Source organism: Arvicanthis niloticus, chromosome 25 (genome assembly GCF_011762505.2).
Source record: "Arvicanthis niloticus isolate mArvNil1 chromosome 25, mArvNil1.pat.X, whole genome shotgun sequence".
In the NCBI taxonomy this organism is placed as follows: Eukaryota; Metazoa; Chordata; class Mammalia; order Rodentia; family Muridae; genus Arvicanthis; species Arvicanthis niloticus.
In genome coordinates, this window is record NC_133433.1 from 29,932,195 (window position 1) to 29,959,909 (window position 27,715).

At 40.6% G+C, this 27,715-nt stretch overlaps 1 protein-coding gene across 4 annotated transcripts in view; it reads left to right on the forward strand.

Annotated features, from left to right (window-relative positions):
- The first annotated feature begins 973 nt into the window (after window positions 1-973).
- Window positions 974-27,715, forward strand: part of Stau2 (staufen double-stranded RNA binding protein 2) — a 248,340-nt gene continuing 221,598 nt past the window's right edge. The window contains exons 1-3 of one of the 4 annotated variants that reach the window (XM_076924314.1): window positions 974-1,049; window positions 10,532-10,599; window positions 26,352-26,482. In XM_076924314.1, coding sequence (XP_076780429.1) covers window positions 26,369-26,482 — 114 coding nt within the window. In that variant the 5' untranslated portion in view covers window positions 974-1,049; window positions 10,532-10,599; window positions 26,352-26,368. Of the gene's footprint in view, window positions 1,050-1,417; window positions 1,557-10,531; window positions 10,600-26,351; window positions 26,483-27,715 lie in introns of those variants that run through there. The other 3 variants (XM_076924311.1, XM_076924313.1, XM_076924312.1) reach the window with 3 other exon arrangements.

Genomic DNA, 27,715 nt, shown 5'->3' on the forward strand with positions numbered 1-27,715 from the left:
GTCAGAGAAGAGGAGCTCAAGAGAAGAGCATGGTCTGCTGGAAGGAATTAGCTTCTCCGGGAGGCATTTTCTGAGTGGCTCCTCCCCCCCCCCCCCCCCCATTATATGTTCAGTGGGTGAAGGGAGGCTATATCGCAGGCAGAGAGAATGACTTGTGGAAAGAACAGGGATGGGAGGCTTGTTTCCTTGGTGTGAAGGGCATGTAGTCATTTGTATCACTGAAAATCTGAATGAGGCCTAAGTAGCTAGAAACCACTAATCAAGGAGTGGTGCCATCTAAGGAGAAATCCACACATTTGAGAAAGCTAGTGAAAAGGAAAAGTGAGAAAGGGTCATGGAAAACACGGGGTCACCAGACACTACCACATGTGAGGCTCTAGCTAGAGAGCTTCAAATGTATCGCGCCTATACATACAGTATCATGTTGTCTCTTTAAAAATTGTAAGCCAGTGTATAAGGTAACAGACCCACAAATACTGCCTCATTTGTAGAGTTGGTTTTAAAATATGACACAGGGCTCACAGACATATCCCAGGCAAACAAGCAATACCAAGAAGGAACCCCCAGGAAGAATAATGCCAGTCAGAAGTCTATTTCTAGACTTCTATTTCATATTATTTTTGGTGCCGTTTATTTAAAACCCATTGGCCATTAGGCTGACGTTATTTGGCTATACCTAACCCATATCAAAACCAGGACGAATGAACAAGTAATTTGAGTTTTCTAAACCTTGGTTTCAAAAACCAAGGATCTAGGACACTGTTTTAAAGACGATCCTCATATTTGGCTCCGAGGATTTCTTTTTCGTATGGGCACACAATTTTTATATGTTTATTATTTATTTTTTTCCTGATGGAAAATGATGTGGGCCGAGAAGCAGGTGATTCAGGTTGAGACAGCTCGCTAGCCTCCTCCCCCTCTCCCTCCTTCTGTCTAGAAAGGTGCAGGATCAGCCGAAGCCTACGTCGCACCCGCACCGCAGCAGAACGGACGCGGGATGGTCGCGCGTCCCCAGCTCAGCAGAGGCGGGAATCAGCGAGCCGGGGAAGGTAGGAGCAGAGCACTGGGGACAGACAGGCTGCCCCCAGCGCAGCGCCGAGAGCCCAGAGGCAGCGGGTGCGAGAGAGGCTGCCCAGCCGGTGCTGGAGCATCTTTGCAGCCGCCGTGCGGGGCCGAGGGCTCTCAGCGCGCTCTAGCAGCGGCTCCCTGGGAGGGGCCGCGGTGCTGCCCAAGACCTCAGGCCCCAGCCCCGCAGCGGGCTGCGGGGGTCCCAGCGGCCGCCAGGGGGCGGGAACGGCGCGGCGAACAATGGCCGCTTGACCGCGGCGGGAGGCGGGGAGGGGTGGAGAGCGCTGGCGCGGGGGCGCGCGGCGTGGCGCAGGCGGGGGCGCGCGGCGCGGGCCCGGGAGGGCGCGGCGGGAGCGCAGGGCGGCAGGCGGAGGCGGGGGGCGGGAGCCGAGGAGGGAGCAGGCGGCGTTGGCGGCGGCGGAGCGGGGGTCAGTTCTCCGGAGCGCTCGCCAATGTGGAGCCGTCTGCCGGGCGTCCGTGGCCCGCAGGTAAATCCCGGTGCGAGCGGCGCCGCCAGGCCTGACTTCCGCCGGCGGGTTCCGAGACAGAGCGCCGGGAGCCGGCAGGGCCGCCCCTCGCGGCCTCGCTCCCGCGTCGCCTCGGCCGCCCTGGAGGTGGGGGGGTGGGGGGCGTGTGCCGCGGGGAGCCGCACAGGTGTCCGCAGGGCGGGGCGGGGGCGCCCGGCACGACGGTGGGGGCCGCGGGGCTGCGAGGGGGCGCGGAGGCCGCCGGGGCCTTGTAGGGGCGGCGGGGCCGGGGCGACGGCGGTGGCTATTTCTGTATAATGGGCAAGTGGCGAAGACGTAACTCGCCGAAACGGGGAAGGGAGGTGGGGCCGAGGGGGGACAAAATATAGCCTATGACAGGCAAGTTCCGCCGAGCCTCCTGCGAGCTGGGACCGTGACGGCTCGGCTTAAAGGGGTAGTTGGCGGTAGTGACCTTGCCGGGGCGTGGGGAGTTTGGGTGAGACACAAAGCTTGGCCGCAGAATCTCCCGCGAGGGCAGGGACTCGGGGCTCGGTGGGGTCTCTGTGGGGTCGGGGAAGCGGGGCAGGGTGAGGGGCCAGTTTCGCAGAGGCAACCAAGGCGATTGAACTGGGAGACCTGGGTAGGGGGGTGGGAACGAGAGCCTGGTTGGGCGCTTGCGCTGAGGGGTAGGGGTGGGGGTGGGGGGCAAGTCTGGAAGTCCCTGCAATTATTTAGGTGCAACATTTTGCAGTGTGAGTAGTTTGCATTATGAATCTTCCATGCCACCCCCTCAAAAGCTTAGAAGTACTTGAGTGGAGACGGACCACCCAATAGGCATGAATGCACTAAGCGATTTAAAAGGGGCTGGATCCTGCAGAACTGGTACAGATGATCCTTTAAATGGATTCCAGTAAGTTATCCACTGCTTGATCTCACAGTGTTAGGGAACTTTCTTAATCCAAATAGGACTTGGATTCTGATGCATTCTTATGTTTTTTGAGGGGTAACACTTGAAATAAATAAAGGTGTTGGGCAGGCAAAAAGATAGTAATACTGTCAAATTGTTCAGTAGAATGTTTCTTACCCATCCTTTCTAAGTCGATTCAACTACACTGTCGTGGATAGAACTATAGAGGAAAAGTATAATTCAATAAAAAAGAAAAAAACTAAGATCTTGCTAGATTTTTTTTTTTTTTAACATAGCAAGTTTTTGTCTCTTATTTTACCGGAAACCCTAAATATCACTTGATTGTGGATTTGCTGCAGGTCTGTATTAAGTGTGCAAATCTGAAATGCCCACCTGTATGCGTGATTTATGTGGCCACTGTTAGTCTTGGGCACCTGTCTCAAGGCATGAAGTTTCCTCCAAAGTGAAGTCTACTTGTGATTAGTCGGTCATGTGTAGTGTATTCTTCATAAATTACTGTTTTTCCTTAAGAAACCGTGTTTTGAATTTCTGAAAATGTTGCTATGCTATTCAAGCAGGTAAATTTCTAGTAGCATATAATTTTAAACATCCTGTTTGGATACAATTTCAGCATTCAGTAAAGTCAGAATAAGAACAATACAAAGAATATTCTTCTAACTTTACCCGAATTCACCTGTTTTCATGATACCCATGTATTATTTACTCTACCACACACACAGATTTCCCCCTGCACTATTTGTGGGTAAGAAAGACATGTTCTATCCCTTTGCTTCTGGATGCTTCAGCATGGAAAAGGTTGGATTTTGTATTTTACCTTACTTGACTTGCCTGGAATGAAGTTCTAGGGAAGACTGACTTTCTATAAAATTTCAAAAATATGTAGGACTTCTTGTTGGCTCAGTGAGTAAAGTCATTCATCACCGGGCCTCTACACGATTGTGGAGGTCATAGGACAACTTGTGTGTCTGCTGTTGTCTTCTACCATGTGGGTCCTGGGGATCAAACTCAGGTCCTTAGGTTTGGTGTCACATGACTGGGAGTTTAAGGACAGCAGAGACTGCAATATGAGCCAGTTCTCTATTTGCCACTGTGTGGGGCTTTGGGATGGAGTGTCTGCAAGTTGTCTTCTGACCTCCACATTCCCACTGTGCCATTTTCATGTCCCACTCATATGTATGCACACTTGTGCGCACGCACACACGTGCACACAAGTGTGCACACATTAAAAACTAAAAAGGTTAGTGATGAAAGTCTAAAATATAAAACAGTGCAGAAAATGTCCCAGAATGAGCAGTTGTGAAATGTTGAAACTGTTTTTGTACCTAACTGCTTTAGCATTTTTTCTCAAGTTATTTTATGTGTATGCATATCTGTACCTGTGTTCTCTTCTGCCTTTCATGTCTGCCATGGAAACCAGAACAGAACATTGAATTGAACTGGAGTTATAGACAGTTGTGAGCTGCCATGTGAGTTCTGGGAATCAAACCCAGGGCCTTTGGAAGAGCAGCCAGTGCTTAACTACTGACCCATCTTTCCATCTCTGTCTTTAGAATTCGATTGGACCCAGGTCCTCCCATATGCTAGGAAAGCACTACCACTGGCTAGATCCTAGCTCAACTCCATCTCTTTTTAATTATTGTGTGTGTATGTATGTGTGTGTATGCATGTGTGTATGTGTGTGTGCATGTGTGCATATGTGTGTATGTATATGCGTGTATATATGTGTGTATGTGTGTGTGCACGTGTGTATGCATGTGTGTGCGCGTGTGTGTGCATGTATGTATGTGTGTATATGTGCCTGTGTGTCCGTGTGTGTGCGTGTGTATATATGTGTGTATATATATGCGTGCGTGTATATGCATGTGTGTATATGTGTGTATGTATGTTTGTATGTATATGTATATGTATGTGTGTGTATGAATATGCATGTATATATGTATGTGTGTGTGCCTGCATGTGTGTATGTATATGCATGTGTGTATATGTGTGTGTATGTATGTGTGTGCGTGTGCACGTGTGTGTATGCATGTATGTGTGCAGGTGTGTGCATGTGTGCATGTGTGTATGTGTGTGTGTATATGTGTGTGTGCATCTGTGTGTGTGCGTGTGTGTATATATGTGTGTGTATGTATATGCGTGTATATGTATATACATGTGTGTATATGTGTGTATATATGTTTGTGTATATGTATGTGTGTATGAATATGCATGCATATATGTATATGTGTGTGCGTGCGTGTGTATGTATATGTGTGTATGTATATGTGTGTGTATGCATGCGTATGTATATGTGTATGTGTGTGCGTGCGCGCGTGTGTGTGTTAAGCTCTGCTGGGTAGCCTAAGCTATCCTTGAGCTCCCAATCTTCCTACCTCAGCCTCCCCTACACCACAGTACCTAGTTCTTACCTTCATGCTTTATGTCTGATGATTTATATTCATGTGAAGAAAACAGTCTATCAGTAATGTGAAGTTGAACTATGTTAATACCAGACTGCATGGAGTTAAGTGCTTCATGATCAGTCACATTGGAATACTGTGTCTTGTAGGTGTCAGAAAATATTAGATGAGTCCTGTCCATAATTACAGTTTATATCAGTGGTTGATTTTGAATATTTCCCACAGTTCTATATAGCTGCCCTAGACATTAAACACTTGACATTTGTTGCTGTTGTTAAGACTCATAACCCAAGCTGACCTTGAGTTTGCTATGCAGCCAAGGATATAACCTTGAACTGATTTTCCTGCCTCCACTTCCAAGTGCTAGATCAAAGGCTTGTGTCACTGCAGCCCTTGACTTTGGCCCAGAAAAAAAAATTGTAAGAAGGCAAATCTTTCATAGTTTAGTGAGTAGTGAGGAGAAGAGTCTTTGAACCTGTCCAGGTGGGTGTTAACCATAGCAGTGTGCATGCAGCTGTTTGTAGACAACCCAGCCTCCATCTCCAGCTGATGGGGATTAAATGAGTATAAAAATGGCAAAATGTGGCACCTGGCATGGGCTTACATCTGATAATTATTCCTTGGCTGGGAGTGTGTCTCTCACAGACATAATTGAGTAAACTGTATGCTTAGAAACTCGCACGGACTTTTAGGAAATGTTGACACTTATAATTGGATATTCCTTAATAGATTTTTTTTTTGGAAGGTACCTAATTTAAAAAATTAAAATGAAAAAATGTTTTTTAAAAACTTTAAACTTTAAAAGATTTATATATTTAATGTGTTTTGTCTGTGTGTATGTGCTCCATGTTCATGACTGGTGCCTGAGATAATCAGAAGAAGGTGTGGCTCCTTGAAACTAGGTCTGAGATGTCATGTCAGTGCTGGGACCCGGTGTTCTGCAAGAGCAGCAAGTATTCTTACCAGAGAAGCATCGCTTTAAAGGATGATGCTTAGTTTTGTATAGTTTGAAGCGTGTTGATGAGGATAGCACATGCAACTAGACTGGGTTCTGATGTAAAATGTTATGAAGGTCTATGCCATTTCTTAAAACTGCTTAACTGAGGATTATATACATTTAATGATAGCTTTTCATTTACCATGGGCAAAATGTAATTCATGATAAAGGTGGACCATTTATTCCTTGTGAGTTGCAGGTCTTCTCTTGTCTTTAGCTGGCTGTCAGCTGCCTCTCCTGTTTTCCTTTGGTAGCCTGGAATCTGGAACTTCGTGTCCTTCTGTGCCTGACTGGATATCACTCTAGGGTGTTTTTGAGACATGTGACTAGGGTTCTCTAACAGTGTTTAGTTGTAATGGGTTTGAACTGTAGCTAGAAACTTTTTTGACATAGGATGGATAGGTAGACTTTTTTGAGACCACAGACAACATATAAAAACATTGGATCTTTTTGATGTCTTGATTTTTTTCATATTGTTTAAAATGAAGGACAATAAACAGGGCATATCTTTAAAAAAGAAGTAAAGTCTTAAAGATATATGCTGCTTTGGAATTCTTAATTATCCATGGAATAGCTATAAGTAATTTTTAAATTGATGTAAACCTAATATATATCACTTGTTTGATGGAAAAATGAATAATTTTAGAATGGTATCCAATTAACTCTGTTATTATAGACACAGTAGTTATGTTTCAGTTTATGTAGCTTATTATAATTTGAAAGGCTTATAGAATATATAATATTAAATGGATGGATATTTTCATTTTTTAAAAAATATCTATTTATGTATTTTATGTATGTGGATGTTTTGTCTGCATGTTCATTTACACACCAGAAGAGGTCATCAAATCCAGTTTAGATTTGGTTGTGAGTCACACTGTATGAGTGCTGGGAATTGAACTCAGGATTTCTGGAAGAGCAGCCAGTGCTCTTAACTACTGAGTAATGTGTTCATTCTCAGTGTTTTTAATTTTGTAATGTCAAAAACCCTTCTGTATCAAGATTAGAACTTAACAAATGTACTTCAGTATCTCCAGTATGCTTCTGAAGTCATCCCTACGGGCGCATTCTAGTATTGAAGGAACACTAGGTCCATATATACATATTTTTACTGTTTATAGAGATACCAAATTAAAAAAACAATGGGCCACAGAGTTGATGAGTGTTTAATAAATGTTAAACTTTGGAAGATAAAGGCACTCAGTCACTCAGATGTTTTTAGTAGTTTCTTTTTTTTTATGCTTCCATCTTCCAAAAGAATTGTTTGTTTTCTTTTTCTAAAAATAGATTTTAAAAATTATTTATGTGTGTGCAGTACATTCAGAGGAAGAGCATCTGAGACTAGAGTTTCAGATGGCTGTGAGTTCTCATGTGGGTGCTGGGCACTAAACCCATATTCTCTACAGGAGCAGCAAATACTCTTAACCCCTGAGAGCCATCTCTCCAGCTTGCCAGCCCCCAAAAGAATTATTTCAATTATTAAAAAAAAAAAAAAAAAAAAAAGGAAATTGTCCAGGCAGCGGTGGCGCACGCCTTTAATCCCAGCACTTGGAAGGCAGAGGCAGATGAATTTCTGAGTGAGTTCCAGGACAGCCAGGGCTACACAGAGAAACCCCCCTGTCTCAAAAAACCAAACCAAACCAAACCAAACCAAAAACCCCAAACAAACAAACAAACAAAAAACCTGGGAAATTGATGGGGTTTGTATTTTTAGTTATAGCTTGTGTATTTTAACACCATTGGAGGTATGATGCCCTTTAAAATGTTTTAAATGTTACTCTTTGGCAATTTAATACCTATGTATATTTATGTATTTTACCGTCTTCCCCCTTCACTCTCCCCCCATGTACCAGTTTGATCAGATCACTTCCATATTCCTCCTCCCATTTCCCTGGATTCTCTCAATGCGTACCTTACCCACTTCCATGTGCTTTCCTCTTCCTCCTCCTTTAGTAACCCACAGAGTCCAGGTAGTGCTTCCTGCAGGAACATGTACAACAACCACACTACAAAGAAGAATGACTCTTCCACCCCTAGCAGCTCCTCGGGGAGGTGGAGTCCCTTCCCTGTCCATGCTGGGATTATTGTCTGGCTTGGTCTTCTACAGGTGACCCTAGCTACTCTTAGATCATGAGTGCAATGGCTGTGTCATGTCTGGAGGGCAGTCCTCTGTTCTCTAACGGTCTGTGATTCTTGTGGGAGGTGATAAAGATGTCTCATTTAGTATTGGACACTCAGTTACTTATTCTCAGGACCCTTACCAGATATGAGTCTCTGTATTGGTACATGTTGTAATTAAGTTTTGAATTAAAAATGTAGATGTTTTAAGTTTTAGAATTTATCACATTTGAATTCTAATATTTTTTCATTTGCTTATACTTAATGGGGATTTTATTTTAGCTTGATATCCACCCCCCCCCCCCAAGGCAGTGTTGAATTGCTGGATATCTTATTTACTGTTGCATAATAAATTATCTCAAACCATAAGGGCTTAAAGCAATACACATCTTGCAGTTTCAATGGGTAAGCTACCTCTGGTCTCATTTTCTTTTTCGGACCCACAGTTTCTCTGTGTAGCATTCGCTGTCCTGGAACTAGCCCAGTAGCCCAGTAGCCCAGACTAACCTTTAGCTCAGATTCCTCTGCATCCGCATGCTGGGATTAAAGATGTGCATTACCACGTTCTGCTCTCTTTCATCTCTGCTGTGTGAGTTTGCCAGTAGGCTTTCTCTTAGGACTACTGACACATCTGAACGCTTGTGTGGACATACTTTTTTGTGTGGCTCTTGACCACATTCTGTTTTGGTGTTTGAGGATTGAAGGGCGTGGTCTTCACTGTTCTTTGTACTCTCTCTATCACTTGCTTGCTGTATACACCTCATCTAAAGTAGCTTGCTGTTTGTCTTCCTTCCGTGCAAAGGAGCAAGAGATAGGAGCATCTGAGACCTGTACAACATCATCTGAGAAGTGGCATCTCATAATTTCATATTGTTAGATGCTGCCTAACAGTTTACTTTTTAAAGGATAAAGGAGGGGAGGGAGCTCAAAGGTACAGTAATTTGGCAAAGGCTCACATGGTTATTGGACTGAAACTAAAAATCACCAGTAGCCAGGTCCTCTGTGACATACCACTCCTTTAGAAAGTTTGATAAACATTTAGAAAAGAAATACATACAGGTGCTGAGAACACTAGTGAGAAGTGTTTAAAATTTCAAAGTAATTGTGTGTATGTGCACATGTGTATGTGCATATGTGTGTGTGTGCATATACATGTAAGTGTTCATGCCCATGCTTGTATGTGGTGGCAAAAGAATGATGTTGAGTAGCCTCTGTCTTATCCCTTTTGATTCTGGGTCTTTCACTGAATTTTCAGGGTACGTTTTTGGCTAGGCTGACTGTGAGAACAGAAGCCTGCATCTTTCCCTCAAGTGCTGGGTTTACAGGTTCTTACTGCTGTACCCACCTATGCAGTAGGCACCTTTACCCACTAAGTTGTGTCTCCAGCTACATAGTAACTTTGGACAGACTCCGGTTTGCATCTTGAGAAAGTGATAGACCAGTATGTGTGTATGTGTGAGTATATGTACCTCTGCTTCTGAGGGGGAGGTCAATTTTATAATTTTACAACAAATACTTCTGCCTAAGTGATGGGATTTAACTTCTTTGCTGTTTTGTTTGGTAATTTTTGTAATGGTAGGTACTGGTATATTATATTTTATGTGAATTTTTCCATTATGACAGCCCATGCTTTATTTATATATATATATTTGTGTTTTCCTTCCTTCGGCATCTACTTAAATATAGAAGAGATTTACCACATAAAATGATTCAGAATGTGTTAGACCCTAAAGGAAAGTAAATACAAATTTAGTTACAGGGTGGGTATATCATTAATAGAGTGGTAAAATACTATTTTTTTTATTATGTGTGTGGATATGTGGTCACAATGTAGGTGCCATTGGAGGCCAAAGGGGGTTGATTCCCCTGGAGCTGGTGTTACAAGTGTGTGTGAGCTGCCCCACGTGGGTCCTGGGAATGGAACTCCGGTCTTCCATAAGAGCAGAATGAGCTTTTAATTGCCGAGCTACCTCTCTGCCAGGGATTTTTTTTAAAAAGCAAACATTATGTATACACTATTTTTATATTGATAATAGTAAAAGCAAATACCCATCTAGGTAATTGTACATATTATTTTTATAACATCAAAGAGAGTACTTGTATGAGTTGCATCTTCCTTGAGGGGGTGGGTTCAATGTTCAAAACCCGACTGTTTAAAATGTTGATCTGAAATGTCCAGCATTGCAAACAGCTTCCCTTTTGCCTGGGTTGTCTAAGAACTCCCGGGCAAGGTGGTGCTCAAGGTTTAACAGCTGCAACCAGCAATGCTTGTTACGGCAACCACTAGTCATGCCTGTTTTCTGAAGTTAAGATTAACATTTGGGAAAATTAAACTTTGGCTTTCTTGGTTGCACTAGTCACATTTTATGTACCCACTCACATACGTGGCTACTGGATTGGATTGCAGAAATATAGGACATTCATCATGATACAAGTTCTGTAATAATCTAAATGATTCCATTTTATAACTGGTTTTGGTAAAGAGCATGTGTTTAAGAATATCCAGTAGTTGTAAATTCGTAAGCTGAACTTTCTTTTTGTTTTCATTTTCCAGTTTTTTTGGAGCCGTGAGGGATTCAGAAGTTTGATCAATATTGTTTTAACATGCTTCAGATAAATCAGGTGAGTCTGATTAAGTTGTGTCTTATTTACACGGTACTTTGCCATAAACTGTGGAACATTGTATCTCAGCTATTCTGTAATGATAACCTGACTGCTACCTCATGGAGAATACATACTGTATAAACACTAGAGCCTGGAAAGAGAGGCTGTTTGAGGAAAATGGTCGTTGTCCTGACAATTGATAACTCCTGAATGTGCAGAACAGAGGTCTACCTGTCCCTGGTGTTACATCCTTCCAGGATGTGTTGGTATGTCCAGAACAACCATGATCAGGAAGTAGCACCACTAGCTGGCAGTTCTGTAGACTTAAAGCATTTTTAGTGATACATCTTGTGAAGAGGTTGTATAGGTGTATTTAATAGAAAGGATTCTTTTTCTAGGGCGTTTAAATGGGCAAGAAGGAAGTTTACTTCTAAACAAACTATAATGTGTAATACTGTAGACTCACTGAAGGAAGCAATTTTCCTTAGGGCTTTGCGTTCCTCCAAGAGCTATATACATTACATTTTACCTTTCTTGAACAAAGAATGTAATATTGTAGCTCCAATATTACAAAATATTTTCTAGCTTCTTTTTGTTTGTAAGTTGAAGTAGAAGTGACTACTATTTTCTGTGATTTAATAAAGCAGTCCCAATGTTCCCTCCATACTCAAGTTCACCCACCTTAAGACCTCTGGTCTTGTACCCTGAATACTAACTTCCAGGCTTATCTGTTTAGGTCTCTCTGAGGTAGAATCATACTGTAGTTGTTAGGTTTATCTCTAATTTGGGTATCATCACAAACTTTATGTGCATTTGAGAAAGAATCTGAGTACCTCAAATCTGGATTGGGCAAGGTCATTGCAGCTTGTGGACCTTATCCAGATAGGCTGTAATGGACTGTATTGTCTACCCCTCTCTTACTTAGATTCACCTGATCCCAAATCTAGTGTACCTCATAATATTCTGCACTTTAACTTACTTTCCTATGGCATTTGCAGCTATTGTCAGATTGAAAATACAGTCTTGGTAATACATCTGTAATTTCAATCAGCCCTAGGTTAAAAATATTAAAAACCAAATTTCTTCTGTTAGACCTATTTCCTAAACAATACATAGCATCATGCTACATACCAAAGTAACTTGCAGATGATTTAAAGTATACAGGGTAATTTCTATAAACCTGGGCATATGCTCAGCATATACATTTAGGGGGCTTGAGCATCTGCAGGCTTTGGTATGTAAGGGATACTAAGGGATGACTAATTTGTCTGACATTTGTCTTCTGCATGAAGATAGTGGGTTTGCTTGTTTCTTCTAATTCTAGATTTAAATAGTTTCTTTTCTAAAAACTATATTCATTACATGAGAGAATGAATAGTAGTGTTATTACTTTAGCAAACATCTACATAATTGTGTTTTTTTTCTTTCTTTCTTTTTTCTTTTTTTTGGTTTTTCAAGACAGGGTTTCTCTGTATCGTCCTGGCTGTCCTGGAACTCACTCTGTAGACCAGGCTGGCCTCAAACTCAGAAATCCACCTGCCTCTGCCTCCCAAGTGCTGGGATTAAAGGTGTGCGCCACCACCGCCCGGCTACATAATTGTGTTGTTCGTTCAGGTATTTTATAATCTCCCATTACACAAGTGTCATTCATGTAAAAGCACTTGTGTTATTCTTTGAACATGAACACACACCTGCAAGCGCGGTATTACAGTCATACACACACACACACACACACACACACACACACACACACACACACACAGAGAAATCTTCTGTAAAACAAAAATTGCTTTTATCAGAGACATTCCTGTGGAGGCTTACAGAGCTTTCAGCATGCACTGTGCTTAGTCACATTGGAAACAGCAGGTGATGTGTAAGAATCATCTTAGGATGATGTAGGTGCAAAGCTGCCGTTCAGTGGTTTCCAGCAGCTCTTTGTTGCCACACTGGGTATAATTAGAACAAGACGATGTGTATTGTATAGGTAGCCGGAAATGACTACTCATCTCTGTGTTCAACCATATGCATTGAAGTTAGTGAAGGATCAATACTAATGAGGATCACTCGCTTGCTATGTTTTTACGTCACTGAATTAGGGATTGTATACAGTCCCTTGGGATTTGCCTAGAAAATTGAATTAGCGATCGGAGATAGATGAAATCAGCTATTAAAGACATGGATTCCTAGGATCAATTAGGGATTCCTTATTATTGACTAAGTTTCATCCCTCAAAGTGGTCAAATCAGAGAGGAATAGTTGATATCATTGAGACTAGTGGAAGATGTAAAGACTTTCTCATTAGCCATGCTTAAATTGAATTACTAAACTTAGGAGTGACTTTTATTTTTTATTATTTTCATGGCCATTGCTTTTTCATGAGAGAGAGGATTTGCAAGATAAAAGTAAAAATGATAAAAAAAAATTTAAGCTGCCCCTCATGAAGTAACAAACATTTGCTATACTGATTTTAATGCTCCCTCAGGTTAGTTCTAAGTGTAGATCTGGGAGAAGTTTCTCCCTTTATTACTTTCAAATAACTGCAACTTTTTCTTGTCCTAACAGATTCTTTTGTATCCACCACTAAAATTGATTATAACTGAGCATTTATGAATAAACACATTATGCCATGTCATTATAATTATTTGATATTAAATCTAACACTATTATTGTAAAATAAGGGATACTTTGTAAACCCTCTCTTGAAACAAAAAGTATGTTATACTAAAAAAAAAAAAAAAAAGGCAGGTCTTACAGGAAGATGCTTTTAAAGAGTGTTTTCATAGAATTAGAACAAAGGTGATGGACTATAGAGCCTAGAGCTGCCTCTCCTTACTGCCGCCTGCCAGGCCAGCGGGTAGCATGGGTTCCTGCTGCCATCCCTGCTTGTGGAGATGGGGTATAAGCTAGGAGTTGGGTGTTAATGAGGGAGGAAGGTGTGCAGCTGCCTGGAGTATTTATGGTGCTTCAGAAACCTTGAACCAGATCAGTGACTTGTTGCAGTAAATATTTGCATGTAAAGCTATTTGGGCAAAATAATATCCCCTGTGATACACAGCAGATGCAAATGCATCTTTAGTAAGTGAATGGGCGTTAGATGGGAAAGACACTGGAACTTAGTGGTAGGCCTAGACACAGCAGTGGCTGTGGAAACAGGGCTGCCACCTCGCCCCTGTCCCCCAACACCTGCAGGCCTGGTGTGCCGCCTGGAGCCACAGCTGCTCTCCCTGCTGTGGGGAGAAGAGCACCAGGTGCTGACTGAAGGCTGCAAACATGGTGGAGCTCTTGAAGGTCCTGGCCCTGGACAGGCTGCCCAGCTGCAAGATAAGCCTAACTCTGAGCAGGATGTCAGAGTGGTTCATTTTCTGGATTGAGTCTCCTTGATGTACTACTGTGGCCCGTGCTGCTGCTGGTGATCTGTGCTGTCACTGGATCCTTGCTGCCTGCGGAAACCATGTTAGAACCATGTTGATGTCAGTAATCTGTGGTGCCATCAAAAGCCATGTTTTAAGTCCACTGTCCATGCTGCCACTGGAAGCCATGTTGATATACATGATCCGTGTTCCAGACAGGAGACAGGTTGATGTTGATGGTCTGTGCAGCTGTTGAAAACCATGTTGCTGTCCGTGCTATGGGCTGCTAATGGGAGACCACGATCTTTGCTGCTGCTGGAACCCATGTGAAACTCCGTGTTCCATGCTGCCACCCACTGCTATGGGCAGGGAAGCTACTTTTGTAGTGGTATTTATGACTGCAGATTCATACCTGAGAATGAGAGACATTGAAGGCTTCTGTCTCATCCCCTTGCACCCAAAAAGAAATAGTCCAGATAGGAAGTTATTGAAGAGTCCTTTAAAAATGTAATATAAAGATGCTGAAGTGTAGCCCTTCACAGTTGATGGCTTCTATGGGAGGGTGGTTGGGGCCGTGGCACATGACTCAGTTCTCTCTTAGGGCCTGGCCACTCAGAGTTCAACTATACTTCAGTGAGTGTATGGGCAGTACTGATTGAGCTTGGTGGGTCTTTTAGGGGGCAGGACACAAGAGTGGGAGTAGGAAGTGAGTGTGATCAGGGTGCATTGTATGATATTCCCAAATAATTAATAAAAATATTGTGCTGTTGTACATGTGTAGCTTATACTATAGAAAAATGGATGGTATGGATAAGGGGGGAAAGCCATAGAAAGGTCCACATTCTGTTACAGAGATAATCACTGCTAGCATTTTCGGGGGTGTACACTTGAGCATTTTTTCTGTGAAGGTATATTTGTGAATATGTTGTTTTTACAAACTGACATTATACTACATATAAAGTTCTGGAGTGATTTCACTGTCTTTTAGTTTAGAAGTCCTAAAACATAATCGAGCCTAAATGTTGGGCAGATTTATGTTCTAGTTAGTGCCACAGTAAGTTTTTACATGTCTGTTTTTCTATAACTTATTAGAAGTTAAATGCTAGTCAGAAGTTATCAGAGAGAGTTGGTGTGTAAGTATGAAAATTCCCAGTTACATTTAATAATAGAATAGGGCACGCCCGGCATTCCTTGTCTGACATCTCCTCTGCCGGGTCTGTCTCACAGAAGTGGTTTCTCCCATTTTGTATTTCCATTTTGTATTTGGTATCTCCCAGTTTATATTGTGAGTTTCTCCCATTCACTTTTTCTTGTGTTGTTGCCATTGTGAATTGCTTCTTTGTGTCTGTTGCCATCCTCTCCTCTCCTCTTTATTTGTAAGTGAGTCCTTGAATTATAATCATCATCCTAAAGTGAATTGTTTAGGTGACTAAAGGGATTCACCAGCTTCCAGGGTACAGCAGAGAAGCAGGCAGTTGCATATTTATGACCTCTCTTCCTGATTCTAACTTCATACGGAAAGAAACTTGATTTAACATTAAGCCTTAGCAGTGCAAGTGAATAAGGTGCCTGTGCTAGATAGTGTTAAATGAGTGGCTGAATCAGGGTGTGTGCGCGCGCGCGTGTTTAGGTGCTTGGGGGAAGCTTGATAGGCTAGGCTATCTGAGGGGTTAGAGAAGTCTGTGGTAGACAGTGACGGCACTGTGCCAGAGAGTTTACAAGGATCCAAGCTTGGAAGAGGAGGCGAAAGGCCTAGAGCAGAGCGGAGAACAGGCAGCACAAAGCAGAACTTGGGTGCAGATGAGCACTGGAACCCTTTAGGGCAAGAGGAAGCCAAGTGTTGTTCTAATGATAGTTATTACGAGTTGGGCCTGGAGTTTACAGGATGCCTCGCTTGTCTCACAGGTTTGTGGGGAGGAACTGCTGTGTTGTACCATATTGCTTGGCACTGGCCCTGTTACTACTATTATCACCATTAATTTTACTACTAATATTGCTGTTGCTGCCAGACTGTGGGAGGAGGTAGAAGGAGAGTAGAGGGCAGGGCTCCAGGTGGATTATTAAGGTGGAGAAATGAGCCACTTGGGACCCAGATTGGCTTTAAGACCCTCGTTTTCCACGTCTGAAGCTCCAGGAACCCCTTCCCTCTTAAATATTATTGCTCCTTACACTAATCACTGTGAGGATGCAGCCTCGTGGTGGGTGGCTCGGGATGGCATGAGAGTGGGAGGGATGACTTGAACAGCAGCACTTGGGTTTCCATTTCCTGCTTGATGGTGGATGTGATGCGACCAGCTGTGGGCCTCCAGCCTCGACTTCCTGTGTATTCCCTGTGCTGGATATGTGCTGAAGTACGGGCCAAAAGAAAGCCTTCCTCTCCCCTGAGTTGTCTATTTTATTTTATTTTTGTTAGAATATTTTATAACAGCACCAGAAGTGAAACTAGGACAGTGACTTATTAATAGTGAGACTGGTGATCAGAGGGTAGTCATAGCAGTGAACACCCATATTTAAAAGGAAGATGACAAAGAAACGATGTATTTCCTCAACATTCATTCAGCATTTATGAAAACCCAAAAATAACATCCACCTCTGTCTCGTTCACTATTGTATTGCTGTGAAGAGACCCCATGACCACAGCAATTCTTATAAAGGAAAGCATTTCATTGGGGCTGACTTAAGTTTCACAGCACAGGTTTAGTGCATGATCATTCTAGCAGGCAGCCCGACAGTATGACAGCCTGCAGGCAGACATGGTGTTAGTGAAGTAGCTTGACAGTTCTATATCTGGATCCTCAGGCAGGGGAAGAGAGCCACTGAGCCTGGCTCGGGATTTTGAAACCTCGAAGCTCTTCCCCCTTCCTCCCATCCCCAGTAATACCAACAACAAGGCCACACTTTCCAATACTTCTCAAGCAGTACCACTTCCTGATGACAAGCATTCGACTATATGAGCGAGCCTGTGTGGGCCATTCTTATGCAAACCACCACAAACTCCATAGTGAAAGACTGCAACTCTTCATCTTATCAGGAACAAGAAGACAAGGGGGCACCTCTTTTTAACACTCAACTGTAGCAGAAATTATAGCAGGAGCAGTTAGAAAAGAAAAAGAAATACAGGTGCACTTGGAAGAAATAAAACCATTTGCAGATAACCGTGATTCTCTGTTTAGAAAATGTCCATGAATCCATGCACACAGAACTCACAGTCAGTAACCAAATTGAACATGCATTTATGCACATAAAACATATAAAAATAGTTGTTTCTACATGCTAGAAATGAACAATCTGAATTAAAAATTTGTTTATGAGACAGTGAGACGGCTTAGCTGGTAAAGGCGCAGGTTGCTAAGCCTGGGGACAAGAGTTTGATCCCTAGCACCCAGTTGCTGGAAAGAAACAAGACTCCTTTAAGTTTTCACACATTTGCCGGGGTATGTGCTTTCCCTCAACACTAAATGTTTAAAAAAATTCATTTTTAATAATACTTATAAAGAGTAGACTTGCTTATGAAGGTCTTATATACTGAAAACCACAAAACATTGTTGAAATAAAATAAGACCTAGGTGAGTAGAAAAACACTGCGTCTGTGACTAGGATGCTAACATGACTAAAGTGACGATACCATCTTGTGCAGCTTCCTGACTCAGCACAGTCTGTCAGCACGATAATGAAAGGTAAAATGTGATCCTCAGACACACACGTAAGAACTGACCCAAACCCAAGCAGCATCGAAAGGGGGCAGAGTGGAGAACTCTTGTTTCCCACATAATATTTTACTACAAATCCACACAGGATGATTGGCAGTAAAGATAGTTTATGGACCAAAAGAATGAAATTGGCAATATAGAAATAAACCAGTATGCAGTCTTTGTTTTTTATTCTTTTGACAAGAACAGCAAAACTTCAGTGGGGAAAGGAATAATCTCTTCAGGTTATTCTGGGACATTTGAAGGTGAACATATAAAACAGTGGAGTTAGTTCCTTACTTACGCACTTCACAAAATGTGGTTGTGTGTTCTAGATTTAAGAACTGCGTTGTGATAGTGCCTGCCTATCATTCTTGCTCCTCAGCATGGTGATGTGAGTGCTTCTGTAGAGTATAGTTGAAGGTCAGTCTGAGCCCCATAGCAAGCACATGTGTTTAAAGTCCTCTCTCCAACCCTCGCCCCCAACTAAAATCTGTAAAACTCAACAAGTGAAAAGTATGTGTGTAAATGGCACTATAAAGAAGGGTATATAAGGCACCAAAATGCCCGTGGGAAAAAATACTTGACTGTATACATGACCAAACAAATCAAAAGACGCATGAGATGTGTGCTAGGATGACAGCCAGCGTCAAAAGATCAACACATCTTTGAAAAGAAATCATGAACAAGACAGAGATAATTTTCACTAGTTTTATGTAGAATTTTATTTACACAATGGTTCTGGCCAGCACAGGTAAGCATGAAAAGCTGCTCAGACTGGGAAAGAAAGAACCACACTTGCCTTTATTCGTAATTGACCAGATTGTCCACTGAGCGAGCATGTCTGCCTAGAAGGATATAGGAGCAATAAAAGGCCAATCATTTCTAAAGTAACTATTGGGGCTTCTAAGATGAAATACAAGGAATGCTTTCAGGATCATAAAAGTATTTAATAGTTGGATTTGGTGGCACACACCCGCAGTCCTTGAACCTGTGAGGCACAGACAGGAGGATTAGTACAAGTTTGAGGTCAGCCTAGTCAATTCATAAAACCAAAACTAACTCCCCCATACTTTTGTAGTGATACTTGAACCTAAGAAAATATGTCAAAGAAAACTGAGAACTATAAGTTACTGCTGAGAGAAATGAAAGAGCAACTGTATAAATGGAGAAACTTGATCTTCACTATTTATCTTGTGAGTTGATTTTCTGAGAAATTTTTCTAGTCACTAAAACTATTTATGATCCCCAAGGCAATGTTACCTTTGTGCATACTTGTAGACTTTTGGAAATTCTGAGTCCTTTACTGTACACATACCCACCTGAGGTGGAACAAGCCCTACACTGCCTTCCTCTACCTTCTGTATTGCCAGCAGGTAGTCTTCTCATAGCTTTAATTGTCACACTGGCTGCACTCCCGTGCTTGTCTTAGACAGTGCCAAGTAAAGCACTGAAGGCTGTGAGTGTCCTAGTTAACAAAGGCTCTGATGCGCCTGATGGAAAAAATGCCTGTTGGGTAAGCTTCTGTTCAACAGGATCACAGCACTCTCCTGGCTCTGATTTAATTTAAATGAGTCAACAGTATACGTATCTTTAAAAACTTACATTTATTGATTTATTTAGAGAGAACATTTTTGCTTTGGCTTCTAAGTTTGTTTTTTTAATCTAGAAAATGTTCTGTTACAGGATTACAACAAATATGTAGTCAAAGTGTCTTGTGCTTTTATCTTTTGCATTGTAATTATTTTGGAATTTATGTTTAAGATATGAACTTGCTGCTTTTCTTAGTGGATAATGTAGTGGAGTTCAGAACCTGAGTACGCCAACAGTGGTCTGCGTGGACAGTCTTAAGTGTAAGGTTCACTTTGATGGGAAACTCGCTTTATTAGCTCTAGACAGACGGCTGGGCTTTCCCTAGAGGATAGAAAGCTCGGAGAGGCAAAGTCCTTTGAGCTTTGATATTGTTTCAATTTTGTTTTTGTTTTTGCCTTTGAAAGTTTTTTTCCTTGCAAACTGATGAGTTCCCTCCAGGAGCAGAGAATAGGAAGAGGGGAGTTGGGAAAGAACCAGAATGGCCTTTGTCCTTCCTGAAACAGCGGATGGAAATGACTCTTGTGGAGAGGCTGCTGGAACAGCAGTAGGTGTGCTGCCTCACTATCAGCAGCTCTGACTGCTGTATTGTGTAGGGCATCTGCTACTGTGAGTTCTGATTTAGGAAATGTCTGCTCTAGTGGGTTCTGGCTAAACCTCTTTTTTATTTCAAATCTGCCATACTCGGGCTGGGCCTAGGCTTCCCTGCTTATATGTAGCTTGAGCTACATGTGGGTCCTGAACAACTGGAGTGGGAGCTTTCTCAGAAGCTGTTGGCTGTATGTGGAATATGTTCTCCTAGTTGAGCTGCCTCGTCTTGCCTCAGTGGGAGAAGAAGCCCTTAGCCTCACAGAGGCTTAAAGTGCCAGGGTAGGGGGGGAGACCCACCCACCCAGAGAAGAAGGGAAAAGGGGAAGGGGTAAGGGAAGGATTGTGGGAGGGGCAGTGAGTGAGATATAAAGTGAATAAGAAAAAAAATTAAATAAATTAAATAATTAAAAAAAAACTTTTTATGTATGTGGCTGTTTTGTCTGTGCAGCACATGTATGCAATGCCAGTGGAGGCCAGAGGAGGGCATCAGGTCCCCTATGACTGCATTTACAGTCAGATGTGAGCCATCATATGGGTGCTGGGAATTGAACCCTGGTCATCTGGAATAGCAGCCAAGTCATCTCTCCAGGCCCCACTCTTCCTTCATTCTGCTCATGCTTCATTTGATTTGTTCCATGACTGGTGTCAACACCATGTGCAAGTGGACTACACCTCCAGCCTTTGTCTGTCTCTTTTCTTTGTGGAGGCCAGGTCTCAATGTGTAGCCGAGTCTGGCCGTGAACTTGCAGCCCCATCTTCCCAAGGGCTGGAATTACAGATGTGCGGTTGTATGTGCTTTCATGTCTCTTTGAAAAGCTTCAGCTGTCTTTTTCTTCTGACTTTGATGAACTCTTGTTTTCTTTAACTGATGTTAGTGCAATCCTTTCAAACCTATCTTTCCATGCCCCCGTGTGCCAGAACTCTGTATAACAGCCTTGCCACGTTGCCACCACACTGTAATTTATAGTACATGTCTCCTACTAGACATCTCTTTTGGCGACAGATTTTACCTGTATGTTGAAAATACTCTATTTTTAGTTTGAATAATCAAGACTCAGAAAGCTTAGGATATTTGTGAAAATATAGTATATCTAAAAATACAGAGTATATTTATATTTTTGTTTGAGGTAGTTACTTTTGTAATATTTTATGCACATATATGTGTATTTTAAAATATAGATTTATTTATTTATTTTGTGTATATGAGTACACTGTCTTCAGACACACCAGAAGAGGGCATTGGATCCTATTACAGATGGTTATGAGCCACTATGTGGTTGCTAGGAATTGAACTCAGGACCTCTGGAAGTGCTCTTAACCACTGAGCCATCTTTCCAGCCCTATGCAGATATTTTATAAATATTTTAATTTGGGTTTTATTCTAGTTGTATTCAAGTTATATGCAAGCGAATTTCATATCAATTAAGGTAGAATATTCTGGTATGTAGATAGGAGAAACTCAGTAGGTATAAATTTATATGATGGTTGGGGATTTTTCAGTGGAGAGAAATGAAAGGTGTTCCAGTGACCCAAGTGGGACAAGAGTAATGAGTATCAGAGATATAAGAAGTATTGAAGGACACTAAAGAGTATATTTGTATCAGTAAAATCAGTCTGTCCTGATAGAACATTTTGATTTAGAATGTGTGAATTTAAAAAGATGTAAAAATTTCATAAAACCATTATCAATAGTTTTAATAAATAATTACAAATAATTTGCATTTATTAGTAATAGATCATTAATCACTGTTAATAGTGTCTTATAGCTTATATATAACCATCTACTGAGAAAGACCTTTTAGTGTATCTTATTGTATGGGAAGTAAGGTTTTACTACTTTCTCAAAGTCACATTTATATGAGTGACTGCAGTGGCTTTCTCCAGTGGCCATCTTATGTTGTCAGATCTATTACGGTTAACTTTATTTAATTTAAAGAAGAGTATTACTGTTTTAGCTACCCAAATCCCATGAAGCACATTTCATAATATATTAGTAATATCTTTTAAAATATATTCAATACAGTGGGACATAGTGGTTTACAACTTCAGTCGCAGCACTTGGGAAGCAGATGTAGGTATATCTCTGTGAGTTCAAGGCCAGCCTGGTGTATGTAAGTTCTCGATCAGCTGTTTTCAGCAATAGGGTCTGACCTTTTTCTGGGAGGCAACAGAGGGTTACAGAAATAGCCTGAATTGTTCTGAGGGTCTCTTGCATTTTTTTGACCAACAACTTGAAAAGAGGTTTCCATGCTTAGCATTGAGGTTTTTGTTAGGTGATCTTTGGTTTTGGTGAGAGCTTTATCACTCCAAGTTGTGTAACCTTAATTAAATTGTATGTGTATATGTTATACATATTATATATAAGAAACATAAAATATTATGAATCCCTGTATCCTTTTCACTAATATCCTTACGTTATATATATAACACTAACACTAGCATCCTTATGTTTTATATATATATATAACACTAACTCTAACATACTTATGTTATATATATAAAACACTAATACTGGCATCCTTATGTTATATATAATACTAGCATCTTTATGTTATATATATATAAAACACACTAACATCCTTATGTTGTATATATAACACTTGCATCCTTATATATATAACACCCCTTTCACTAACATCTTTATGTTTTATGTATGTATGTGTCTGTATGCATGTCATACAAACACTAGCCTCCTTATGTTGTATATATAACACTGGCATATATATATACACACACCCACATACACACATATACGTGTGCATATATATATATAATATATCTCCCCCTTTCACTAACATCCTTATGTTATATAATCATCTTTCTCTGTCCTTCCCTGCTTACCTCCTACCCAGATAAATGTCCTCCCCATTATTTACTGATGATATCTTTACTTTATTAAAAATGTAAACCTATGTATTATTGCATATATTTTGTAATCTGTGCACAGCTAAGTTATTTCTAAGTTTATCTGTCTGTTTTCTCAACCCATTGTTGGGGATTAAATCCAGAGGGCCTCAAGGCTGCTGTGCAGGCTGTGCTGCTGAATTACAGCCTCCAGAAACAAGGGTGTGATTCTGACTTTTTAATAGACAGCTTTGTTTGGTCCTTTTATGGCTACTTTATCACACTTTTGGTATAGTTTCAAAATTATTATTTTACTCTGAGCTCTGTGAGGTTCCTAATTAACTGATAAGGTTTCTGATTAACAAGGACAAGAGCAGGGTAGTGGTTCATGTCTGTAATCTCAGCATCTTGGAGGCTGAAGTGGAAGAGTTAGAAATTTAGGAACAATTTGGGGTAAGTAGCAAGTTCCAGGCCAGCCTGCTCTATATATCAAGACCCTGTCCTAAACAAACAAACAAAACTGTTTAAAGTTGTGAAAGAAACCAATAACTGTAATTATTTTCAAAGCTGACATCTTTAAGCATTTTGATTTTAGTTATGATGCTTTATCAAATAGGATCTTGCACCAAACTTGTCGTAAACTGTTTTATTGGATTCATATTAACTTTATGAAGGGAAAGTTCAAATAAATGAAAGTAAAGTTTTATACAACACTTTACTACTTGGGACTTCCTGAAAAGGATTTAGATCAAGTTTTATTTTTAAACAAGGATTGCATAAATATAAATATATTTAAAGATTTAGACAGCTAAACATTTTCATCTATAAAATGTTTAGCTGTCTAAATAACAGGTATGCTTTTAATACATTTTGCATTATTATTGTGAGTTCATAGATTATAGAATGAAAATTGAACATTTAATTTAAATGTTATTTCAGATTAGGCAACATTTTACTATGTAAATGATTTCCTATTTTTAACATTTGATTTCATCTGTCTGTCTGTCTGTCTGTCTATCTCCCTACCCGTCTGTCTGTCTGTCTATCTATCTATCTTTTATTTATTTACGTATTTTGAGACAGGGTCTTGCTATATTGTGCAGGTTGGTCTTCAACTCATGGTCCTGTTACAGGCTCTTGAGTGTTAGAATTTCAGACATGCATTACCATATCTGCCTGTTTCTGCTTTTTAAATATATCCAGTAAGGTGGTCTGTTTCTTGCACTTGGGATAGTTCATGTCATGGTAATAAGAACTAAAATTGATTGTAGTAGCATCAGATCATCAAATTTTCTATAGTGGGATGAATTGAAGATGTGTTTTATAAAGTGCTTTGCATGATTCATAGTGAATTACATAGAAGACAGGGTTTCCTAAACCCATCAAGGTTTTTATCTATTTTTATTCTCTTTCAGAATCATGACTAATTTTATCCAGTTTGCAGGACACTTAGGACGGCGAGCTCATCAGACTAGCTGTGCCAGCCATCAGCTCTGTTGATTCAGTCTGTTCCCTTTGATCCGTCGTCTTGCTTGTGCTTTACTGAGTATTTATGTAGATTTCTTAAGAAACCAGTTCTTAAGCATAGTGTTGGTGATCAAAGCATTATACCATATTATTTTCCTGTTAAGAGCTTTACAAATTTAAAAGAAGGTCTTGTTTTGTATAGTAAACTGTACTATAAGTTTGTACATGAAGTTCTAAGTTGCTTTCTTTCTTTTATGTATTCCCCATACATTATTACTGCTTTAGCAGAAACTAATGCACTCACATGTTTTGTGCTTAGGTCCTGAAATTTTTTTTGGCCTTGATTAAATGGGAGATTAAATAAAAACTAAAAAAGTTAAATGTGTCTATATAAATGAGATAAAGGAAAACATAGGATAAAATAATTTACCCCAGTATTTAGAAAGCATTCTAAAACTGAAGTAATTCCTGTAGTAAACTATAGCAAGCACTTAAAACTTAACCTTACAGTGTTTTATGAGTTAACTAGATTCCTTCCTCTTTCATTTTTCTTTTTATATTTGTTACCTTTTATTGTGACATGGTCTCCCTGTGTTGCTCAGACTGGTTCAGAAGTCCTCAGCTTAAGAGATGGTTCTGCCCCAGTCTTCCAAGTAGCCAGGTCTGTAGGTGCATGCGCATGTGCCCTAGCAGCAGGATAGAAGTCAGGGTTTCATTTTGTAGAGCAACTGAGGGGTAATGAGCCTTATGGCCTAGGAAAGAATTTCTTAAGACACAAAAAGCATAAACCTTAATAGAAAAACATTGATAGCAGTAACAACCATAGAACCCAGCAGGGACCCTTCACAGTGAGCCATAAAAGAAAATGGTTAACTTTACTAGTAACTTAGGAATGCAGAAAAAAATCCAAACAGAAGTGGGATATCATTAGGTAAGCATCAAATTGTAAATGAAATTAAGATATACAACTGCATTTCACATTTTCAAGTGTGAAGCATGGGAAGGTTGTGTGGCACAATCATTTTGAGAGCCACTAGGGTTGTAAGAGAGTGAAGAATTCAGCTCCTAAATGTGTCAGTGTGGGGCTGGGTAAAACCCACTGCAGCAGCTCCATGGACGACACAGAAGTCAATGTCAGTTAAAGTACCACCCTACTGCAGAGACAGTATCTGAGAAAGCTAAAGTTAAAGTGCTGTAAATGTGAGTTAAAAGCCAGAAATATCAACATTACTTCCTTATGACTACCTATGTATCTACAGGGGTGCATTCTAAATTCATCTTGGTAATCTTAGCAAAAGAGTCAAGGAACTTTATGAAAATGGAGCATGGTTTGCTTCTTTTTTTAAAAAAATATTCATAACTACAAAACAGTGTTCAAAGCCAACGTAGAAAATGCCAACAGCTTTAATGCTGGGTACTGATGCAAGCGTTTAATTTTTCCTCTTTCTACCTTTTTTTTTGTTGTTGTTTTGAGACAGGATCTTGTCATGTAGCCTAGTCTGGCATACAACTTGAAATTCTACTTTTCTACAAAAGTAGAAAAAGACTGATAATTTTTCTACTTGTTGCTTTTAAATTTTTTCTAAAAAATTAGAAGAAAATGTTTAATTTGCTTGGTGTTCCCCAAAATATTTTGCACACCTAATATTTACCCTTAGGACTTTATACCTAAGTTTGGAACCTTTTCTATGCCAAAGCAAAAGGAAAAGTATTGATTGTTCGAAAAGGTGTACAGAAATTGGGCTAGGGATAGTGTTCAGTTGGTAGAGGGTTTGCTTGCCATGTAGGAAGCTCTGGGTTCAGTCCCCATGTGAGACGGGATGTGGTACTTACACCTATAGTCCTAGCACTGGGTATTCTTGTCTACAGAGTAAGTTACAGTTTGAGGCTATTCAGGGATACATGAGACCCTACCATAAGAACTAAGACTTAAGAAACGTGTATGATAACAGCAAAGGTTTTTGTGAGAAAAGGAAAAGTTATAAATTAAAAGCTATTTTATAATTAAGTATGGTGGTGGTGTTACATGTATATAGAGAATAACTAAGGTAAGAAAAAGGTATCTTTGTTTATTGTTCAAGATTTGCTTCATCTATTGCACATGATGGAAGATACTACATGGTATAAGAAAAATAACTTAGCTATATAATCTATCTTTAGTCTAAAAAGTCAAAGCTAGTTTTTCTTCCATTTTTAAAAGTCATTCTTGACAAAAACTTTACAGCCTTTTTATTTGCAGCTTCTCTTCACGATAAAATGGCAAATCCCAAAGAGAAAACTCCAATGTGTCTGGTAAATGAGTTAGCCCGTTTCCATAGCATCCAACCCCAGTATAAGCTTCTGAATGAAAGCGGGCCTGCTCATTCGAAGGTAAGGTTATAAAGAGAGGCGGTGATCATGCTACTCAAACTGTCAGACTTAATTTGCCAGGTGTTCATTATGCTCTGTTTGGGGGAGGGGGGTTGGTAGATGGCCTGAAGACATTTGAGTCAAGCCATTTTGTAATGTGTTGTAGTTTGTAAAGCTTTCAGTTGCAGTACCTCATAAGAAGATCTTGAAGGCATAGGATTTGAACATTGTGTAATTGAAGGGTCTCAGTTATAGGAATGTTCAGTGTCTTGTTAGGAGATTGTCAATGCCAGCACTGGCACTTACATATGGAATATGGTGTTCTTCACCATAATTCAGAGCTGGTAGGACTAGGATGAGATGAGCAGAGCAGGTATTTATTTCAGGGGTTAAATATTGATACATCTTTTCCAATATGATGTTTAATTTTAAGATCCACCATTTATAAAAGAAATTGTAAGTTGGTGTGTAGCATTATTACTGTCTGTGTTTACATGTAATGTCCTTTTAAAAGCAAAGGCAGTTTTTATTTATAGCTACATATACATATATTTTACATATATTTCCTTGATATATATATATATATATATACATATATACATATATGTATATATGTATATATATATATTACAAGGAAATCTAGCACATCTGTGTTTGAGCTCTTGTTATTCTCTTAGAAAACATTTCGGTTGTGCATGGTTTTCCCTGACACATTTTAAATTGGGTATTTTGAAAGTCATGGACTTTTGTACATAATATGTAAACAGTTGGTTCTGTGAGAGTGGTTAGTCTATAAAGCAGGTGGCATTTGGGATATTTGGATGTTTTCTGTCTGTACAAAGCTAGGCAAATAGGTGAAGCTATAGTCTGTTGGGTTTGTTTGCTACTAGCATTTCTGGAGGCATTCTGGGCAGTCCTCACGCCACCTCTTGCTCTTCTGTTAGCAGAGAAGGCGGTTTTGTTCTGGTTCCAGCTGCCTCACCATGGATCCTGGCTCTTTTCCACCAGTTCTGCTCTTTTTTTTTTTTTATTGGATATTTTATTTACATTTCAGATGATATCCCCTTTTCCCATCCCCCCCACCCAGAAACCCCCCTATCCCATCCCCCCTCCTCCTGCTTCTGTGAGGATGTGCCCCCACCCACCTCCCTGCCCTTGAATTTCCCCACACTGGGGCATCCAACCTTCACAGGACCAAGGACCTCCTCTCCCACCTATGCCCGACAAGGCCATCCTCCCCTACATATACAGCTG